General features: G+C 35.7%; 1 protein-coding gene across 2 annotated transcripts in view; it reads left to right on the top strand.

The window, feature by feature from the left end:
* Positions 1-22298, top strand: part of LMLN (leishmanolysin like peptidase) — a 58739-nt gene extending 36441 nt beyond the window's left edge. For both annotated transcript variants that reach the window (XM_074365083.1, XM_074365082.1), the window contains 5 exons: positions 1263-1395; positions 2797-2956; positions 5028-5158; positions 13661-13871; positions 18675-22298. In XM_074365083.1, the coding sequence (XP_074221184.1) occupies positions 1263-1395; positions 2797-2956; positions 5028-5158; positions 13661-13871; positions 18675-18775 (736 nt within the window). In that variant the 3' untranslated portion in view covers positions 18776-22298. The remainder of the gene's footprint in view (positions 1-1262; positions 1396-2796; positions 2957-5027; positions 5159-13660; positions 13872-18674) is intronic.
* Positions 22299-23357: the final 1059 nt, after the last annotated feature.

Below are 23357 nucleotides of genomic sequence, written 5' to 3'. Positions count from 1 at the left end.
TAATTTGCATTTCCCTAATGGCTAATGATGTTAAATATCTTTTTATGTACTTCCTTGCTATCTGCATATCCTCTTTGGTGAGATGTCTCTTCATGTCATATGCCAGTACGGCTTTTAATCCTCTTAATAGGGTTTCTGTGGAGCAGAAATTTTTACTTTTGATTAAGTCCAAATTATCAGTTTGTCCTTTTGTGAGTCATACCAATGCCTGGTTCCGACCTTCAGACATTCTGATTCATTTGGTGTGAGGAACAAGGTGGGCATGGAGATTTAAAAAATCTCTCTAGATGATTCTAATGTGTAGCACAATTTAAGAACAACTACACTAGATCAGGTTGTAGTACTGGAGTTAACTAGTTGTCCCCAAAGTAGCTGCAGGCTGCTTCCTGCCACTGCATATGAGCTGCTTTTCTTGTAGCAGGCTTATAACTCAGATGTCAGACTTCTTAGTAGAAACTATGAGTGATTCAAACTGCTCTGAGACCTTACCCAGGTGAGAGAAGAAACAAACACATCTTCTTTAACACAGGAAGTACCTGTGATTTAATGGGCAAGCACTGGACTTGGAGAGAAGTTTTTAAAGTTCCAGCTCTGCCCCTCATGAGCTGTATGACCCTGGGCAAGCTGCTTGTCTCAGACTTCTTACCTACCAGTAAAATGAAGATACTAGTTCTACTTTGGAGGCTTCCTTTTAGGAATGATAATACTGTTTGGGAGTTCTGTTAATCATTAAATACCAGATAAATGAAATGATTCAACATCACATTATCCCCAGACATAGGTCTGTAATCTGACTACATCACAATCACTTGGGGGAAACCTTTCAAAAACATAATATAAAAATTAAATGTAAGTCCCACTTTCACTTCTTGGAAGGTGTAGATGTACTTTTTCCTGTTCCTCCTTCTAAGTACAACTAAGAAGTCTAGGCATTATCAATAAACATAAGAAGGCTCTGAAAGGTAGAGGAGAAGGCAGACTGGTTAGGGACCTTGGAACTCCATTTTACTGGCAAAAGTGAAGGAGGAGATGAATAGGATTTTATTTAATGACAGTGAAATATTATAATACATCTAGCATTAATCTCTGACACCTACATTAAGCATTTCCTTTACCCTTTGAAAAATAAGTTTTTAACCTGGTTTAGCAATTGGTTTTAAGGTATTAAAACATTGAAATTGTAATGGAAAAGACAAACCGTAGAATAGACTTGTAATAACTTCTTTAGAGTTTGGTACCGTGTTGTATATCTTTGTCTGCAGGAGGCAGATGCTGAGTCCTTACTGTGACACGCTCAGAAGTAATCCATTGCAGTTAACTTGCAGACAGGACCAGAGAGCAGTTGCAGTGTGTAATTTGCAGAAGTTTCCGAAACCTTTACCTCAAGAATATCAGGTAACACTTGTTTGGGGCACAATTTCAGGAATCGGCTTTTTAAGAAAAAGTCTCCATTTTTAATTAGAAGAGTGAATTCTCATAAGTTTTTCAATTTATAAGGCCTCATTTGTTTTCTATAAGTTAGAAAAAAATGAAGAATTTCTCCATTTCTTTATAACCAATATGTTAATTGATAGCAATTTATTAGTATCTAGCAATGCCTATGGTAATGGTAAGAGACATTTAGAATATTTATTTTGATCTATTTTCTAACTGTTTGTATTTTCTTTTTAATTGTTTCCAAAGTCTTTGTCTTTAATTTACATAGAAAACAAGGTTCTTTAAAGAAAGTAACTAAAATACTCTAATCCAATTAATTACAAGGCTTGGAAGTTCTAGTTTAGAAAAAATTATCCTAAAAGGTGAAGGAAATGGTCCCACATGTTCAGTCTGAATCTCTGAGTTGACCTCAAAGTTTTTGTTGATGTGGCTATCACTAAAAAACCCTGAGCTCTGCCTGCCATTGACAAAGGACCTATTAGTCAAAAATGGTATCACAGAAGCAAATTTAAAGTGATTGTTAAAAATGAAAATGAATGTATGTATGTATATGCATGATTGGGATATTGTGCTGTACACCAGAGAAAGACACATTGTAATTGTACAAGAAAGGAAGGAAGGAAGGAAGGAAGGGAAGGAAGGAAGGAAAAAGAAAATAAAAGAGAAAAGAGAAAAGAAAAAAGAAAAGAAAGGAAGAAAGAAAAGAGAAAGGAAGGAAGGAAGAAAAAGAAAGAAAGAAAGGAAAGAAAGAAAGGAAAGGAAGAAAAGAAAAAAGAAAAGAAAAGAAAGCGATTGTTGCTTAATTTTGAGCTTCCTACATACGTTTATGACCCAACTGAGTGCTTCAGACACTATAAGATAGCAAACATGTTTCTAGGCTTAGTAATATAATTCAGTGAGTTGGTATAAAATGTGAAATCTTTACAATTTATCTGGTACCTGTTCCTTTGGTATTCAAAGTATTATATATATATGATGTCACTCATTTGCTTGCAGTTCAAGTTTGTCAAAACATGTAAGTTGTCTCCCAAAAACACTTGAAGTACGTTATATTTAAAATATCTTAATTGTATGCATTAGTTTTGTGTTTTGTCAACTCTTAAAACTCTTCCTATCCATTCTTTTAAAACGTTACTCTAATTAAAAACGTAGACTAATTTACTCAACTTTGCTTATCTCTAAAACTACAACAGCCTTGAAATACCCCTCAGGTAGTATATTGCATTGTACTACGAATGAAGAAAAATGGATTAATATCTTCTCTGTGCTGTACAGCATTAGAGACGGTTGCTATAAATTGTCTGTGGACTTTATTTTGTTTCTTATACTCCTGTCTTCCTAAAATTTTTTTCTTTGTAGTACTTTGATGAACTCAGTGGAGTACCTGCAGAAGATTTGCCTTATTATGGTGGTTCAGTAGAAATTGCTGACTACTGCCCTTTCAGTCAGGAATTCAGTTGGCATTTAAGTGGTGAATATCAGCGCAGCTCTGATTGTAGAATATTGGAAAATCAACCAGGTTAGTAGTTTAGTGAAATTAAGTGATACATACATATATATACATATGAAAAGTGTGTGTCTGCAGTATAAAATAGTGGTTAAGGGCACAGACCCTGGAGCCAGATAGTTTGAGTTTGTGTTGTGGTTCCACTGTTGTTCACCTGTTCGAAGTAACTTCTCTCTGCCTCAGTTTTCTCCTCTGTACAAAGGGGATAATACCTATCTTATAGATTTGTTGTGAGAATTAAATGAGTTAGTAAAGTAAGTGCTTAGAATTATGACACAAAGGATTGCTAGCTGTTAGATACACTTGCACGTGTGTGTACACACACTACCATTTAGTAATACCTTACATCTGCATGACACTTTTCATTTACAAAGCACTTTCATTTTTATTATTCATTTCTTCTCAAAACCTGATGAGAGAAGGTATTATTGAATTTCAAGGATAAGGGGAGAGATACTAAGTAATATAGTTCATTGGTGTCAGTGCAGGATCCTCCAGTGCAGAGCTCTTTTTATTAAATTGTATTAGGTATCCTATTTTTCCCTCTCCTAAGGAGTGTGCATTTTTTGTACTTTAGAAGTAACATGTCATTCTTCAGATATCAGAATACTATTCTCCCATGGCTAGTAAGATGTATTGCCATATTATTTATTCCCTTTTATATACATAAGTGAACAAGTCATCAAAGGAATAAACAGTATGGCAATTGAATATTCAGCAATAATAACTATAGCTCATACTATCTTTGTAAACAAAATCTTCTCATGTCTGATTTGTTAATGAAGAACAATTAGTAGTTTTTCTCTCTGTGGTCATCAAAATTTTCAACCTGATTCTTTTTCTTCCCCCCTTTTGCCATACTTTATTATAGACTAAGTCATTTACAATTTAAATTTCCATATTTTTTTCCCTTTTATCCTTAAACCTAGCAGATTTAACTGGATTTGTACAGTCATTTTTATTCATCACTTATCTAGTTAATAAATGTCTAAAGACTTATGATGTAACTACTCAGAAGTTCCATGTTAAAGCAAAAAAAAATGCACATATCTATCAGTTATGGGTTTGCATAAGATATAGTATCACATTTTATTATTTTAGAGCTGGAGTTGGCAAATGTTTTTTATAAAAATCAAGATAGTGAATATTTTAGGCTTTGTGGGTCATACAGTGTCTGTTGCAACTTCTCAGCTCTGCTGTTATAGTGTGAAAACAATTATAGATAATATGTAAATAAGTTAGTATGACTTATCTTCCAGTAAAACTTTATCTATAAAAACAGATAGCTCTCAGGATTTGACCTGAGGGTTGGCCTCACCCCTCCTTTTTTGTTTTTTTTTTTTTGACACTGATCACTATGTGTTTTGAGGACTTTGAAATACTCATAAATTAAAAAAATATAAAGCTCTGTTTTATTGTTTTACATTTTCTTTCTTAGCTTATAAAATTAAAGATTTTTCAAAGCTGACATAAAATTCTAATCCTTGTAATATTTCAAAAGAGGATAATTGTACTCTCTACTTTCAGAAGATGAAACTTACTTATATTAAGTGTAAAGAGAGAAAATTATTCATAGGTTTTAAAGGCTTCATTCCTTTGTCCATTAGCTATTTAGAGATCATTTCATCTACCGGGTAACTACAGATTTGTGTTTAGTCTAGACTAGATCAGCTTGTTATTTATGGACTTCCAGGAGATGGCATAAGTTGAAAACATAAGAACATTTTGCAAAAGTAGCAGCACCCCAAAAACAGTCTTCATTTTATAAACCACTTGGCCCCATCCTGTCATGGGTCACTTGAGAGGTGACTCCCATTTAGGCCACATTGAAGGTGATCTTTGTACTATTTCCTCTGTATATTTAACTTAGATGCTATAGGTCCAGTGTTAGCTCTTATTTCTGATAGACTCATTTTTCCCTACTAATTCCTTCACTGAGATCCCAGTTTGAGTTTGGAACCCTGTTTCTCTCGACTTTTTTAATTGAAAATATCCATGAAACATGTTGTTTTTTAAAGTAACTTTTAATTGTAAGAATGAGCCCAAAGTCAGTTTTTAAGAAAACTTTTCTCATTTGCTTCAGACCTTTTTAAAAACTATGGTGCTGAAAAGTATGGACCTCATTCAGTTTGTCTAATTCAGAAATCAGCATTTGTCATGGAAAAGTGTGAGAGGAAGCTGAGTTACCCAGACTGGGGGAGTGGATGCTATCAGGTAAACCATATGGTTGTTAATAATTATATCAAATACTATATAATTTTATCTCGTTAAAATACATTTTATATTTTTATATAGTTAATTTTTATTGATTAATACTTTACCTTATTTATGTAAACATTAGTTTGGATGCTTGTGTTTTGTCAAAATATTATATCTTTGAGAGAAATTACCTTTCCCCATTTGTTTAAAAATATATGTAGTTGCTATAGATCAGCAAAGTTTTATAATAATTTTGCTTCTGGGCATTTATGCTAAGGAGATCATGAAAAATATATAATTTTGTTCTTAAATACTACTTTTAATGGAAAAAATTACAGTTTATAAGTTCTGAAGAAAGCATGGCTATAAGGATTAATAAATCAACTACTGATTAATAATAGATCTTTTCCTTGAAATTAGATATCCAAAGGGGGTAAACTACTGTTTTCTTAATTATCATATTTTCACATCTAATTTAAATAACTGCATCACCTTATTAAGAACTTATTAAGATACAGGCATTCTGTAACTTAGGAACATCCAACTTACTGAATATTTTATACCCTACTAATAGACATCAGAGAGGAGAATGTGATCCTAAAAACTGAAAAATAAGAATTGGTTGTGCCATTTTATTTGCAAGGGCTAAGTGCACTAATGTAGCTGACAATTTAACTAATTTTTTTTAAAGTTTCTTAAAATTGACAGTTTTTTAGGTAACTGCTTTTTTGAGGTATAATTCATTCACTGCACAATTCATATAAAATTATCTTTGAAACCTTATAAAAGACAACTAAAAATGAACACTTTCCAGCTATAATCTGACAACTTTAATTGAGCAACTATTTTCTGATAAATTCTATTAAAGATTTATGTATTGCTTACATACATAGTTTTGACCTCGTGTAATTACAGTATGTAATTTTGTTTTAGTCAGTGCCTTAGTGCTTATATGGAGCAAAATACCTTTTGCAGTTTTTTCCAATAATAATACCATTCTTTATAGCTGTAGAGCATTACATCATTTTAAAGTAGTTTAATTAGGGAAGTCATTTTTTTTGTTAGATATTGACTTAATTTTCACTTTTTACTATGTAAAAATGCTTTTATAAGTATATTTACAGGCTTTACCTTTTTAAAATCAATTTTTGAAATAAAATTAAAGGAAATAAAGCTGGAACAGAGTGAATTACGATAGGAGGATGACCATTTCAACCTACTTTAATGTTTCATAACACCGCCACCACCACCACAAAGGGATTACGTAGATTTGTAATACCATCCACAAAGGCTTAATGTACTTGGCTTCTCTGGAGTACCTAGTGTTGTCAGTTAATTTTGCTAATTTAATACTAAATACTAAATTAGCAAATGTATATGATTTCCAAACAGTTAGCATATGGATTAGCTGTTCTGTTTTCTCCTGTTTTTTTTTTTTTTTACTTATTTTGATGGAATTTGCAAGAATGGTACAAAAATATGTTTTTTCTGAGTCAGTTAAATGCAAATTGCTGACAACCTGCCCCTTCACTCCCAAATACCTAAATATATATTTCTTATAAACAAGGACATCGTCTGTATGACCACAATACTACCAAAAAATAAAGAAATTAATATTGATACATCTAATTCTCATACCCCATTTAAGTTTTGCCTATTGTCCCAACAATGTCTTTGTAGTAATAGGATCTGAACTAATATCACATGTTGAGTAGTTATCATGTCTCTGGTGTCCTTCAATCTGGAACAGTTCCTCAGTCTTTTCTTGACTTTCATACCCTTGACACTTTTAAAGGTTACAAGCCAGTTCTTTTCTAGGATGTGTCTCAACTTGGGTTTGTCTGATGTTTCTTCATAATTAAATTCATGTAATATGTTTTGGGCAGTAATATCAGAGAAGTGATGCTTGTGTTGTGGTGGTGCACTCCTGATTTGTCCCTTTACTGATCATGTTAACTTGCTAGTATCTACCACACTTCTTCACTGTCAAGTTGCTGTTTTTCTCTTTTAGCTAATTCCCTTTTTAATTAGTAAGTATTTGGACAAAAGGTACTATATCAATAAGTTATTTCTTATCATACTTTCACTTTATTAGTTTGTATACTTACAATCAGTTTTGATTCATGGATTCCATTTTATTCATTGGGTATTACCATCACTATCATTATTTTTGATATTCAAGTTGCCCCAGAATTAGCCAGAGGGAGCCCTTTCAGGCTAGTTCCTGTGTCCTTTTGGCCTGTCCCATCTTTTTAAATATTTCCTTGCTGTCTAGCACAAGGTATTCTAGGCTTATCTTTACTTTCTTTGCTGCGGCTCTGGAAACAACCATTTCTCCAAGGAGCTCTAGTTTCTTTTAGTGGAGTGTGATGTTTAGAGTCTAAGGTCTGGGTACTAGATGTACTGTTCATTGCTATTGGGATATAGCTGCTTCCCAGGCCCTCTTGGTAAACAGAACTAGGAAATATATATGTGTGTGTAATTTTATATATACTCACACGTGTATATATATAACCATGAGTTTGCACCAGTATCTTTGATTTCAGTCTAATACCAAAGAATTCATTTTAGCTTTCTCCCTTTCCATATTTGTAACTCTTCTTTCCAACAGTGGGAAAGAGGGTCTCATTGTCCTTAATATGCTTACTTATTTGATCTGTCCACATCCCTTCCATCTTCTTCCACCCCTATGTGGTTACCCTCCTCACCCACTTGGACTCTGACACAGCCTGCCAGATCACAGCATCTCTCTTTCACTGTAATCCAAACCCTGTGCACCTCTTTAGAATATAGATACTCTTTCTTCCATGAAACTTTCTAATCTTTAATGTTCTTGTTTCTACCATTTATTGACTCTTAATCATAAAACAATCTGATACTGTTAATTTTGGGGGGAGGATTTTTATGTCCCGCCCTTCTCTCCTCAGTTAAAGCTCCTAGAGGGCAGGCACTGTGTCATGGACTTCTTTGGCATCCTTTTCAGCACCAAGCATGGTACCCAGTCAGTTCTCACTTAAAAGAATGATTACAGTGCATTGTGGCTGCTGTGACTTACTAGATGTGGGTCACTGAATGACAGACTTATAGAAGAGGTTACACTTTGTTGTTGTTTATTTTCTTTGTAGCTTATTATAACTTAAATTTCCAAATGAATATATTTAAACTTAATTGATGATAGAGTTATTTTTAAAATGACTCCATTGTTGAAATACACTTTTGGAACTCCTCTTTTTAAATTGCCTTTAGAAACAGTTTAATAGCTATCTAAGAAGTCAGTTTTAGTTTTTTGCATCACACCTATGTTGACCTAGTCTTTTTTTTTTAATTGAAGTATAGTTGATTTACAATGTTGTGTTAATTTCTGTGTATAGCATAGTGATTCATTTATATATATATATATATATATATATATATATATATATATATATATATATATATATATAAAATATTCCTTTTCATAGTCTTTTCCATTATAGGCCATTACAAGTTAGTATCTACAAATTCCAAACTCCCAATTTATCCCTTACTCCTCCCTTCTCCCCCTGGTATCCATAAGTTTGTTTTCTGTGTCTGTAAGTCTGTTTCTGTTTTGTAAATAAATTCATTTGTGTCCTTTGTTTAGATTCCATATGTAAGTGGTATCATGATATTTTTCTTTCTTTCTCTGGCTTATTTCACTTGGCATGATCTCCAGTTCTATCCATGTTGCTAAAAATGGCATTATTTCATTCTTTTTTGTGTCTGGGAGGTATTCTATTGTATCTATATGCCACATCTTTTAAAAAAATTTTTTATTGAAGTATAATCAGTTTACAGTGTTGTAAACTGTGTCTGTGAATATGTTTCTGATTTGTAAATAAGTTCATTTGTCTTTTTTGTAGATTCCACATATAAGTGATACCATATGGTATTTTTCTTTCTCTTTCTGGCTTACTTCACTTAGAATGACAATCTCCAGTTCCATCCATGTTGCTGCAAATGGCATTGTTTTATTCTTTTTTAGGGTTGAGTAGTATTCCATTGCATAAATACAGTACAACTTCTTTATCCAGTCATCTGTCGATGGACATTTAGGTTGTTTCCATGTCTTGGCTGTTGTAAATAGTGCTGCTATGAACATTGGGGTGCATGTATTTTTTTGAATTAGAGTTCCCTCTGAATATATGCTGAAAAATGGGATTGCTGAATTGTGTAGTAAGTCTATGTTTAGTTTCTTGAGGAATCTCCTGTTTTCCATAATGGTTGCACCAAACTACATTCCCACCAGTGGTGTAGGAGAATTCCCTTTTCTCCACATTCTCTCCAGCATTTATCGCTTGTGGACTTTTGAATGATGGCTCTGACTGGTGTGAGGTGATAATCTCATTGTAGTTTTGATTTGCATTTCTCTGGTAATTAATGATGTTAATCTTCTTTTCATGGGAGAAATGTTTGTTTAAATCTTCTGCCCATTTTTTGATTGGGTTGTTTTGTTGTTGTTGTTATTGAGTTGTATGAGCTGTTTGTATATTTGGAAATTAAGACCTTTGTTGACCTAGTCTTAACCAGTTTAATGAACTGCCTTTAACTAGACTTGGTTCTTGGCGACTTTTGGGTATTTTCAAAATTTACATCTACTTGCAAAGTAAAAATTTGTCACCATCAAACATATTCAGAAGCATGCACTGAAGTTTCAGAAATATTTAAAGTGACGTAGCATAATTGAAATTAATGTGAAGTCCTTTTAGAAAACAACATTGAAGAAGATACAGTCATTTTAAACATTTTTTGTTAGTTTTAATATGTTTGCTTTTAAAAATTGATTTTATTATTTACCCCTTGTATTTGAGATATGAGTCCTGCCTTTAAAGATGTTATCAGTTGTACTCATAATGTAATCATCATGAACATTTTTATCTCTATCCCAGAGGGTCTGGGATAGAGAAAAAGAATAACTATCACTATGTCATTTCTCTGTTGTGTTTCTTTTTTTTTTTTTTTTTTTACAATTAACATATATTATTTTTTAAAACAACTAATAAAATTTTGATTTACAAAATATAGTGACTTGCACAAAAAAATGACATGGTTAATGGCTTTGACAGAGATTTAAGCTGAAATAAAGGAGGATACTAGAATCTACAGAAATTTTTTTTTGATAGACATTACTTTTTTTAGAACAGTTTCATGTTTACAGCAGAATTGAGCAGAAAATACAGAGTTCCCACATAGTCCGCCCCACCCACCCATATATAATCCCCTACCTTCAACATCCCTCACCAGTGTGGCATATTTGGTTCAATTGATGAACCAACATGGGTATGTTATTATCAACCAAAGTCCATAGTTTACATTAGGGTTTACTCTTGATGTTGTACATTCTGTGGGTTTTGACAAATGCATAATGCATGTAGCCACCACTATAGTATCATACAGAATAATTTCATTGCCCTAAAAATCCCTTGTGCTCCATCTATTCATTTCTCCCTCCCTCCCTCTCCCCAAACCTCTGGAAACCACAATCTTTTTATTGTTTCTGTAGCTGTGCCTTTTCCAAACCGTCATTTGGTTGGAATCGTACAGTTGTAGCCTTTTCAGGCTGGCTTCTTTCATTTAGTAATATGTCTTTCATGGCGTGATAAGTTTTTTTGTTTTAACTGCACATGTATTTTTGAATTTACATATATATACTGTTCATTGTTTCTAAGAATGTTTAGAACTTTAGCTTTTTAAACTTACATAGTTATCAAAGGAATAAAGCCAACCACAAAATAAGATTTAACTCAAAAAGATACATACGCCCTGTTATTAACAGCAAAGTTATTTATAATTGCCAAGATATGGAAGCATCCTAAGTGTACATCAATAGTTGAATAGATAATAGAGATGCAGTGTATTTGTGTGTGTGTGTGTGTGTGTGTGTGTGTGTGTGTAGTGGAATATTTTGCCATTTGCGGCCCTTCATTCACTTTTTTTTTTTTTCACTTCAAAACCCAGAATTTTATAACTGGCAGAGACATTTCCATTACATCAAAAACAACAAAACACCTAGAAATAAGCTTAACCAAGGAGGTTACCTATACTCCGAAAACCGAAATAACACAAAGAAATAGAAAGATTTCTTATGCTCTTGGATTGGAAGAATCAACACTATCAAAATGGCCACACTACCCAAAGCAATCCACAGATCCAGTGCAACCCCCATCAAAATACTCGCGACATTCCTCACAGAACTGGAACAATTCCAAAATTTATAAGGAACCACAAAAGACCCCAAACAGCCAAAGCAATCTTTTGTAGGTCTCTTTTTTTTTTCTCTTTCTTTTTTTGTTCTCATTTCTTATGGTTTGATGACTAGAGTAGGTCCTATAACATTTGCTCTAAAGTTGGTTTGGTGGTGCTGAAATCATTTAGCTTTTGTTTATCTGTGAAGCTTTTGATTTCCCCATCAAGTCTGATTGAGAACCTTGCTGGATAGAGTATTCTTGGTTGTAGGTTTTTCCCTTTCATCACTTTAAATATATCTTTCCAGTCCCTTCTGGCTTATAGAATTTCTACTGAAAAATCAGCTGATAACCTTATAGGAGTTCCCTTGTATGTTATTTGTTGCTTTTCTCTTGCTAATTTTAATATTTTCTCCTTATCCTTAATTGTTGTCAATTTGATGACTAGATGCCTTGATGTGTTCCTCTTTGGGTTGATTCTGTGTAGTACTCTCTGGTCTTCCTGGACTTGGGTGACTGTTTCCTTTCCCAAGTTGGGGAAGTTTTCAGTTATTATCTCTCCAAAAATTTTCTTGGGTCCTTTCTCTCTCTCTTCTCTTTCTTGGACCCCTATAATGTGAATATTAGAGCACTTCATGTTGTCCCAGAGTTCTGTTGAACTATCCTCATTCCTTTTTATTCTTTTTTCTTTTTTCTGTTCTGAAGTAGTGATTTTCACTAATATGTCTTTTAGCTCAGTGAACCCTTCTTCTGCCTCATTTAGTCTATTCTTGGTTCCTTCTAGTGTATTGTTCATTTCAGTGATTTTATTCTTCAACTCTGTTTGGGTATTCTTTATATTTTCCAACTCTTTGCTAAAAACTTCACTCTGTGCATCTATACTCCTCTTGAGTTCTCTGAACATCTTGGCCATCATTATTTTAAACTCTTTCTCAGATAAATTACCTACCTTCTCACCACTTATTTCTTCTTCTGGGATTTTATCTTGTGCCTTGGCCTGGGAGATATTCCTTTACCACCTCATATTTCTTTCTATGTGTTTGTGGATTCCTTCCACAGCCTTTGGGATTATTGTTTTCTTGTTTCTAGTATCTGCCCCTGGTGGATGAGGCTGGACTAGAGGCTTATGCAGGTTTCCTGGCAGGAGGAGTTGGTGCCTGCCCACTGCTGGGTGAAGCTTGGTCCTGGACCTCTGGTGGGTAGGGCCGTGTCTAGAGGCCTTTGTGGCTTAGGAAGTCTGCTAGTGGGTGTGTCTGTGTTCCCACCCTGTATGCTGTTTGGCCTGAGGCTTCCCTACAGGCTGTTGGCTGGGGCTCGGTGTTGGTGCTAATGATCCAATCAAAATGTCAGCCTCCAAGCAAGCTCATGTAGATTAACACTCCCGGAATGTCCACCACCAGTTTTTATGTCCCTTGAGTGAGCCGCAGCCGTCCTCTACCACCCCGGGAGACCCTCCAAATCCAGCAGGCAGGTCTGGCCCAAGTTCCTATGAAATCACTGCCTCTGCCCTTGGACCTGGTGCATGTGAGTTTCCTTGTATGCTTCTTAAGCAAATGGAGCCTCTGTTTCCCTCAGTCCCGTGGGACTCCCTGAGCCACGCCCCCCTGACCTTCAAAACCAGATGTCCTGGGGTCTCCTTCTCTTCCCACTGCCGGGACCCAAGCTGGGGAGCCTGACGTGGGGCTTAGAGCTCTCACTCCTGTGGGAGGGCCTCTGCGACTTAACAAATCTTCAGCTTGTGGGTTGCCCACCCGAGGGGTTATGGGGCCCAATTATATCATGAGCACGTCCCTCCTACTGTCCTGCTGTGGTTCCCTCTTTATGTTTCCAGTTGCAGAAGATCTTTTTTGCTAGGTTCCAGTCTTTTTTCGATGGTTGTTTAGCATTCAGTTGTGGTTTCATTGTAGTCGCGAGGAGAGGCAAGCTCGTGGTCCTACCACTCTGCCATCTTGACCGGAACCGAACCCCTACAGAAATGTTGTTATTAATGCCTTGTCTTTAGGGTTCTGTGGATTCAAACTGTATGTAATGTGGCATATTACCTTGTGTTTTTTAGGAAAGGTGTCCATAGATTTTATTAAGATTTTTTAAAAGGTACTGTGGTCAAAGTTTAAGAACTACTACCACAGAGTGAAATTCTTTTACAACCTGAATAACTTAACCCTCTTTGTATGAGATTTAAATATTCCCTTATCCCCAATTGTGTTTTATAGCCAGCATTTTTAGTAAATTCTACCATATTTTCCTACAGTTGAAGGAGAAGCCTCACATACTAGAATCTTACTGATCTGATTCTTTTTCCCACTTTTTGAAGGTTTCTTGTTCTCCACAAGGTCTGAAGGTTTGGGTTCAGGATACTTCATATTTGTGTAGTCGGGCCGGGCAGGTCCTCCCCGTCAGTATTCAGATGAATGGCTGGATTCACGATGGAAACCTGCTCTGCCCATCATGCTGGGACTTCTGTGAACTCTGTCCTCCAGAAACAGATCCTCCAGCTGCTAACTTGACCCGAACTCTACCCCTGGGTGAGTAGTCTCTCTGGTTGGAATAAAGAGAGAGATTTTTCTTACAAGATGTTGAAAATTCCCTTCAAGGAAGCTCTAAAACAGGTTGAGTGTCTTCTCTTCTAATTGCAATTCCACTGTTAGAAACTGAAGGGAGGTAACAAGTTTACCTCCCTTCAGTAAGAGTGAGGGTGAGAAAGCTTTCTATGTGAAGAACCTCTGACTTGCACACAAAAAAAGTCATTGAAGTTTATAAAAAGTTAATGTTTCAACCACTGATTTTTTAAATTAAGAGTAAAAATTATGTTCATTGAATACAAAAAGCAATTAAGTATATTTTAGTTATATTATAACTAGGTGAAGTGCAAGAGAGGGAAAGACACTGGAAAAGAAGCTCAAAGAAGGGATTGACACACCCACAAAGCAAAGAAAGGTGCAAGGATCCACAAATACACACTCACAAGGTGAGATAGGAAGACAGGCTGGCAAAGACAGTGGTTCTCACAGGGATATTTTGCTCATTCTTTGAGACTCCAGAGAGTAGAACTGAAGTTGTAGGGAGACAGATTCTGGTTAAATCCTTTAGAATCAGGAGGGGAATGGAAAGGACTGTCTCTAGAAGAGTGCGTTCCCTACTAATGAAGGTGTGCAAACTGAGGTTGATGATCCACTTCTAAGAGTTATAAAAGCAGAGTTCATGAACTTTCCATGAAAGCTTTGACCTATGGTCTATGATATTTTAATTAAATGACCTATGAGATTTTATGACTGATTGACATTTTGAAATATGCCATGTTTCATTTTCTCAACAGGAGATATTTTTCAAATGAAACTGTTTTAACCCTTTGCCTGTTCCATGGTCTGGTTGAAAACAGAGGGCTACATTCACTTTACAGCTCAAAATTTCTTCACATCTAAAATTTAATTTCCTTTCTTTCCCAAATCCTGCAGGCTTGGGATATAAGTAGAGGATGAGTTTTGGAAGGTTAATACTTGTGTTGGGGGTGTCCAAGACCACCCCCAGATTTAATGATTCTCTAGGAGACACAAGATTGCCTCTAGTTGTACTTGTGACTAAGCTTTGTTAAGGGGAAAAGATACAAAGCAGAATCAGCAAAAGGAAAAGGGGCAGTGGGCAACGCCTGGAAGAAACCAGTTCCCAGACACCAGCTGAAGGCTGTCCTTGCAAACAGGACTTTGAAAGAGTGGCCATCTCGGGCCTGCTATGTTAACTCTTTTCACTGAATTCCTGTGAGCCAGCTGAGTTTTCTGCAGTTATAATGGTAATGCACAGTGAATTATTCGAAATGATAAAAGATCTTAGGTGCTTCTGATACGGTATGTAGTAAATATAGTGTTGAATACTCTTAGTCAGCTTTTAATGTGAAGCTGGTAGGATGACTTAATTTTGTTGTTATTGTTAAATTTCTTTGGCTAGGATTAGAGGACTGCTAGTCTACAAATAGGTGGTTCTGATGAAGTTCCCATCCTCAGGCCTAATCTCAGAGTTAACTATAAGAAACTATTACCATCTCATTGTCCAAGAGATGAACAGTGATTGAGCCATTAGCAGTTAGAGCTGAGATGAGAGAGTTACTCCAGCTGGTTCAGAGGTAAGAAACTTAGGATTACAGTAGGAGAATGTCTAGAAATGAGGAGAAAGCCAGACCAGGTCGAGGAGCTCTGAAATGATTAGTTCCTGTCCTTGGAACATGGCAAAGACAAGAGAATCTGTTGAAAGGAGATGGGAAATAGATTGCAGATGACCCACCCCTTCCACAAACCTGCGCGTTAGACTTTTCTTTTTCTTATCCTGCTCACTCTTTATAGTCACTATGTTATGATTTCTTCCCTTTAACCAGTTCTATGAGGAAGGAAGCTTAAAAAAACATTGTAACCTCCAAAGCACTGCCAATTTTGAAAAATGCATAAAAATGCACAAGAATAGTTGCCTTTTAGGCATTGCTTTTTGAATATTATAAGCATCACTGTCAAAATTCTAAAATAACCTGACTTCTTGTCTTTGTTAATGTGTGTGAATAGAGCACACACTGAGCCTTTGCTGAATGTTTATTTAACTATGTACCAGGGACTATGGCAGACTTTACATGTGCTCTTTATTTTAAGTACATAGTTTGTTTCTTTTTAATAATGTTTTTATGACCCACCAAACTTGTAAAAATAAGATTTGATGCTTTAAATGTACTTGTATGAGAAATACTAATAATTAGAATTAACCTATGTTAAAGCTTATTAAGCAATTGATTATTCCTAATATGTCTTATGAGTTAAGGTGCTTTTTAGGTTTCTAGATATGTCTTTAAAACTTTAAAACCCCTCATATTCTGGAGGAAGTGTGTAAAGATACTTCTCTCCCCAAATTCTTCTGATTTTTGTTGTTGTTCTCAGGTGTTAGTTCACACAGCCTTTTCTTAACACTTGTAATTTCTTTTAGAATGTAAAACTCTCATCTTCTTTTCTTTCTCCTTTTCTTTTGTCATCACTTGTAAATGCTAGAGTGTGATTAGATAGTTTCCACTAGTCAATATGAAAGATTTATTTCTAAATTCTTTCTGGCCTCTTCAGATTATAGAGGTTGTTTTTGTTTCTGTTTATTGAATGCTAGACACTTTGCTGAATGCTTTATGTCTATATCATTCTATTTAATCATCACAAAACCTAATGAGATAGAAATTATTTTACACATGAGAAAACTAAGGTAAAAAGAGATAAAGTGATAGTTACGGTCACAGCTAATAGATAATGAAGTTCAGATCAAAACCCAGATCTATCATCTCCAATTCATTTTCAAACACCCTCATTGTGTCTTTTCTTTTTAAAGAGTACTGTCACAGAAAGTGCAGTGTTTCTGAAAGACAACAAATACTCCAGAGCTACCATTTATGTTTTAATAGCTTCCTAAATTTTAGTACCAGCAGTAGATAAACCAATTGCTACTTCTCCTCTTGTTTCCTTTGGGCCAAATTGAGAATCAGAAGATAAAGTGATGTGCCTTGGCTATTAGTGACTCCAAGGCCTACTCCTTGTTCCAGCCAAGACCGCTCTACCTGATGCTCTCTGCCAGAACTTATCCAATAGAACTTTCTGGGGTGATGGAAATGTTCTGTAAACTGCATTATCCCATACAGCAGTCATTAGCCACATGTGACTATTGAACATGTGAGATGTGGCTAGTGAGACTAAGGAACTAAATATTTTATTTCATTTTGGCTAATTTAAATTTAAATGGTACATACCACTAGTGGCTGCCACATGACAGTGCAGCTCTAGGTCCGGGGTTCGCAAACTTCAGCATGCATCAGAATCATGCTAGGACTGACCCCCAGAGTTTCTGATTCACAAGATCTGGGTTGGAGCCTGAGAATTTGCCTTTTTAATTAGTTCCCAGGGGATGCTGATGTTGTTGATCCAAGTACCACACTTGGAGAAGGATTATTCTCAGAAAAGTTGGATTTTTCTAAGACTTAACAATGCCAGCTGATTCCATTGGGAAAGAATATAACTTCCCTATGGTTTACCTGGATTACATACAGTGAAGTGATTTTTTAAAATACTAATTCCTCACTGTATAGTGCTCAGAAGAACAAGCTCCAGTGCCCTGACATTATCATTCTACAGCTGAAGACCAATCCTTTTTATCCTTACCTTTTGAGCAAGTCAGATTTGAAGATTGCTTGGGTCTTTATTGGTTAAAATATTAGAACAGACAACTCATCCTAAAGTAAAGTCAGGTTGACCTGGTCTTTTAACTGCTAAAAAATGTTTTCCATTCTGAGAATCATTTTGGGGAAATAGTTTTAGTTGTGAGAACAACTCTTGGCTAAATTAAAATATACTCCTAGTGCCCAAAGCCCATAAAATCTTCTGCTGTTTCCAAATCAAGCCTGGGGTGACATGGATATATAAGTAGACATTTAGAGATCGGGAAACATATGTCCTGTTTTGCCTGGGACAGTCATGTGCCTGTTTTGCTGGTATGATTATTAATAGCATTCCCTTGTGTTAAAATAATCAAAGAGAACAATTTAGTTGATCAAAGCAAATTTTATTTCACACAGGCAGTCTCTACTCTCAGGAGTCCAGAGAACTGTAAAATAAAGGGAGAGCAGCAAGCAGGAAACAAGGAAGGAAGTACTCACCTTAGGTTGATGTGCTGGGGTTGAGCATCTGACCTTTAGAAAGATCAAGGAACAAGGAGATATGTATAGGGCCCAGAGTTAGCTTGGCGATGGGAGATTGGCTGACTGAATATGCTGTGGTTCTGGTCAAGCAGAGCATTTACACAAACACAAAAAGTTACCTAAGCTTCAGTTTGCTGATGTGGCACCACAGGCAGAAATGGCTCCATCTTGAGTCTAGAAAGTTATTTCAGCACTTATCTCAAAATGTCCTGATGTTGGTTGATAAATTATATGGTCATCCTACCTAGAAGGGACAAGAAAGGGTAGAAGAAAGTCCTGCATCCCCTGTCAGAATAGCCAAGATTTTCATTTACTTTCCTGTATAGCATCTTGCTTTGCCAGGATACTACCCAGAGACACTCTCTCTTTTCCTGGGTTCCTTTTTTGAACCTTGGTATGGTAGATACATCTTTCCTCCTGCATAAATTTTTTTGTTCTTTTTCTATAAATATAAAAAAAGACTTTGGATATCTAGGTCTCAAGAAGTCACACTTGATTCTGCTCTCCAAGGTGTCCTTGTTCACCTTTTAATAATCACCTCTACTCATCTGTCAGTGTTTTAGTTGGTAGGATCTATTCCAAAAATGTCTATAGAAAGTAAATTTTTTGTTTTCAACTCTAGATCTCTGTTCCCGTTCCTCTAGCCTGGTGGTCACCCTCTGGCTTCTACTAGGCAATCTATTTCCTCTGCTGGCTGGATTTCTTCTGTGTGTATGGCATTAAGAATGGATAAGTGAATTCTCAAGACATTCCTTTGTGTCATGTTCCTCTGAACAAAGCACAAAATCTGGGCAAGTGCTAGCCAATGCAGATGGCAGAAGTGGCATTCCAGAGTTTGGCTTGGAAGTGTTGACCAAGATCAGACCTTGAAGGAGAGCTTCACAGCCGTCACTCCTCATCAGCAACTCAACAGCCTCAGAGTTTGGAGAATGAGAAGGAATTCCAAATCACCGAAGTCTCTTTATTTTTCAGGATGCATAACCTTCTTGAAGTTTTCCTTTGAAAATGGGATAATTGGTGAAAATTTCAGTGATTACATACCTCAGCATTTTCATTATCCTAAAACAATGGGAAATTTCATCAATGCTGCAATAATTTAAAGAACAGCTAATTATTGCAAGATCATAAGTTGTGGACCCTGTCTTCAAAAGTATAAATTGTCCTTTGACTTACAGAAAATAATTTGAATTGGGATTTCTGCATCACTATTATACCTGTTTTAAATTTAATAACTGTATATGGTATACCTAAATGATTGTTCTCATTGTTCTAAAGAGTGTTTTTTTAAATTATGTTTCGCTAAATTTTATGATTTCACAGTGCTGTGTGGCAGTTTCCTGCTGAGCCATTATGTGCTGGTAGCCCTCTTCCAGCTATATCCATACTCCTTGATCCTCAGAGATCAGCTTCCAGCTGTATTCTCCATTAGTTTAATAATAACTTGAAAAGCCGGGAGGCAGAGAGAGAAGAATACTCTGCCTTGTGAAAATATTGAAGACATGCAAATGGAAGAAAACATTTGTATATTTTTCAGATAATAGTTATGACAACCGCAATCCAACAAAAATAGAAGTGTTCCTTTTTGATCAATGAAGATAAAAAGAAATCTGGTATAGACAGGTATGCAGTTATATTCAGGTGGGCTTAGAAATTGTTACAGAAGAATTTCTGCTATCTGAAAATTATTTTATGTATAAAATGCAAAGTGTAAGTCAAAACAAGAGGGTCTGAATTGTTTACAAAGTGTAGGTTTGGTGTAGGGCCTATCCAGTAGGGTCCATAGAAGTCAGAAGATTGCCTTTGCTTTAAACGGAGGAGATAATATCCTTTACCTCCTGCATTTGACATTCTTTCTGTCACCACGTAGATTCTGGTCCCCAGAAGCAATTCTGCTCTGGTACCAGAGCTGACCAACCCTACTTAATAATCCCAATTTGAAATTCTTCAATGATGAATGATGCCTGGTTTTTCTCTCTAAGGCTAATGAAGTCCTGTGGCAGCATAAACACAGCCCTTGGACAAGCATGCATTTATTCATTCATTCATTGGTTGGCCCTTTAATTCAGCATAAGGTTTTTGAGCACTAATTTAAGAAATTTGCTAAGTGAACAAACAGCATAATAACTAAGGAGTAATTCCAGCTGACTATTTGACGCTGGAACCAAACAGCAGCCCCAGCGTAAAGGAAAGTCACCTTTTTTTAATACATAAATTTAAAATATTTAGTAGCATACAGTTTTGAATTGGAGGTATTTGTCCTTGTGAAAAGCTGGTGGTCTCTAGCATTGCCAGCCTCAGCTGAAGAGAAGCTAACAGCAGTGGCGTTTCTGCCTATGTCCTGCATACTTTACATCATGGAAAGTCAGAGAAAAGTGTAGAGTATATTTTTAAAGAAAGTTATAAAAATCTAAACTTACATATCTATTGTGATTATGAGTCATCCTGCAAAGTTGTATAAAGAATTTCACCAAAAACACCATGGATTAATAATATATTTGAGATTCACAGTGATAGGTTCAGTTATGTTTTAACTGTTGTGCAGTAATGCCATTTAGGTAGTATTGTTTCTGAGCATGGTGCTTTTTATACTTGAAATATATTTTTGCTTTATTTTTTATTGATATAATTATATTTGCACTAATGACTTTCTGAAGAAAATACTATAGATGACATTTTTTTCTATATATATTTGTTAAGCTTGGAATCTAGTAGCCCAGACTTTTTCTCTGCACAAATGTAGAATCTGATAAAGTATGTTGTTAAGAAATCTTGAGTTTTTGAGGGTAACTAACTGTGCTGGTTTCTTCCTTCCTCTTCAACAAGTCTTAAAAGTGGTTGCTTATCTCTGTTTCTGCATAGTATACTCAGTGAAGATTTAGAAGGCCACTGGACCTGTAAGAAGTTTTAAGAGGCACGGTTTAGTCACTTAGAATACAACAATATTCTGAAAATGACTTTTTAAAATCTGAAATTTCAGTGCAGAATTAGCGGGCTAGAATTCACCTTTAAACTGAAGAATTTGAAATAACCCAAATGTTGATATCCTGTGGCAGGTAACCCTTTATGTTCACAGAACCAGTTCACTGAGAAAGACTGAGCAGGCAGCAGCCACAGCGGGAGTGAGGTGAGGTGGGGTAGGAGAAAGGGGAGCAGCTGACTTGAGGACGGTAGACTGAAGCCCCTTTCTGACTCAGAAAGGGTCAAGTGCTTATAAAAACTGACTACCTCAGTTTTCAGTTCAGATATAGGTTCACTTTGATAGTATTAAGGTCCCAGTGTCAAAATTATCAAGTGAATTTGTCTCTCAGGTTTTCAAGAACAGAATTTACAAGAAGGAAGCAAAAGCCATGTCGCTAGACTTGAGCTGACAGCTTTAAAGAATCTGGCAAGCAAGTAGGTAATGTAGATCCCTCTATATTCTCCTGAAAAAAGCTTTTTCCCTTACTTATTTCTTAAGGATACTTATTTTTATTAAGATCAACTAGGCGTTCTAAAAATGTTATAAATTATGCTTAAAATTAGTTTTAGCCTAATATGTTGGCTTAGAGTTTATCAGTATTTGAAAATGAAACAAGTTAATGAAGTTTAAATAGTTTTAGGAAGATACAAAAATAAGTATACCAGAGTATTGCATAAAATTTTATCAATATCCTCTTTAATATTAGAAGACTCACTGTCTGAAAAATGACTAGATGCTTTATCAGAATCTCTCCAGCTCTAATATTCTGTGAGTAATACTCCAACTAGAATTGCTTGGCCACTGCTGGCTCTGACCCACCTCCTGGCGTATGACAGCTCACACATCACATTCATCACGGTGTCCTGTGCTCAATGCCTTAGCACTGTCTATGTCCTTAGACACTGAATGGAGAGAGACAAGCCCTTTTCTGAGGGCATTGGAGCAGTCCTGGCAGAAGAGGTGGACTTCAGTCACTGCGCCACAGGCCCATTTTGTAGTGGGCACCAGTTAACCGTATGAGGTCCTTGCAGCTCAGGAGGACTAACATATTTTAATAAAATCTGTGCTACTCGTCCCAACAAAAGAACTTGAACCTGAAAGGATGACTTTTTTTTTTTTTTTTTTTGATACATTTCGACAGGTTTGGGGAGGGAATGGTGAATTATTTTCTTTTGTTTACATTTTTATTAAATATAATAGATTTAAGAACTAATCTTTATTTATGGTATTTAAGTGTAATATATTCCTTAGGAAAAAAAACACAGCTTTAATAAAAATGGAAACTAATCTGCATCTTGTCTTTACTTAACACTATCAATTTTTAAAACCTGGTTGAGGACTACAAACACAGCCACACACTCTATATGAGGAAGACAAGGTGTTTATTGTGAAACATAATTCAATTTGTATTTTAACTGGAGTAAAATTGTCCTACTTCAAGAAAGGGGACAGGTCTTATGTAAAGCTGCAGAGAGTAACCCTCCTCAAATAGTTAAGCAGGAGAGAGAGTAGACTAAGACAATTCAGGGCAGCCGCCTCTGGCTGAAGATTATTTAGTCCCATTTGTTCTATGCTGTGGGCCAGGAGTCTCACTGCAGGTCCACCCTGCACATTCAGATACCACACTCTATTCAGTGGCGACGAGCAGATTGTGGCTGTAGTTGTAGAGTGTGATTCTTCCTCATAACCTGAATGTAGTTTGAGAGAGTGTACCCAGGACATGCCTTCACCATGCGCACTCAGAGCCGTTCTGCCCTGTGGCAAGGAGCCTGGCACTTTGTGAAATTGACTGAACGTAGCCTCTGTGACCTATTTACTGAGCTGAGATCTTTGTGGGAAATTTTAATGATACTATTTAGATTTTTTAAAATTTTAAATGTTTTAAGTAGCTGAAACTGTATACAATGAATTACTTCAGGTAGTTGAATAAATCCAATATTATTTGCACAGTGTACTGAAGATAAAGCTGTCTACATCTTATACACCACCTTGTATGTTCATAGCTTATTTAGTAGGCGTTATTACATAAATGAGTCTTTTTTCCACACCACTCTGGTAGATTTGCTGAAATGGAGAGGTTTATTTAAATCAGCTTTGTTAGTATTCCATCAGAAGTTCATTCTTTAATATTTAAAATAAATTGAATGTATTTGGAGATAGTAGTCCAAATACATGATCTAATATTCTAACAAATGACCAATACCTTACTCATTTTATATGTCTGGAAATGGTTTTCTCTGCCTTTAGAAATTAGTGTATCTTAGACTCAATGCCATTTTAACACTCAATGCCACTAACAGTCTTTTTTCAATTTCAGAAATATTAGTGACTCGACTTTCTGAAATT

Source organism: Camelus bactrianus, chromosome 1 (genome assembly GCF_048773025.1).
Source record: "Camelus bactrianus isolate YW-2024 breed Bactrian camel chromosome 1, ASM4877302v1, whole genome shotgun sequence".
In the NCBI taxonomy this organism is placed as follows: Eukaryota; Metazoa; Chordata; class Mammalia; order Artiodactyla; family Camelidae; genus Camelus; species Camelus bactrianus.
Note: the sequence above shows the minus strand (reverse complement) of the source record. Positions and strands in the feature narration are given on the sequence as shown.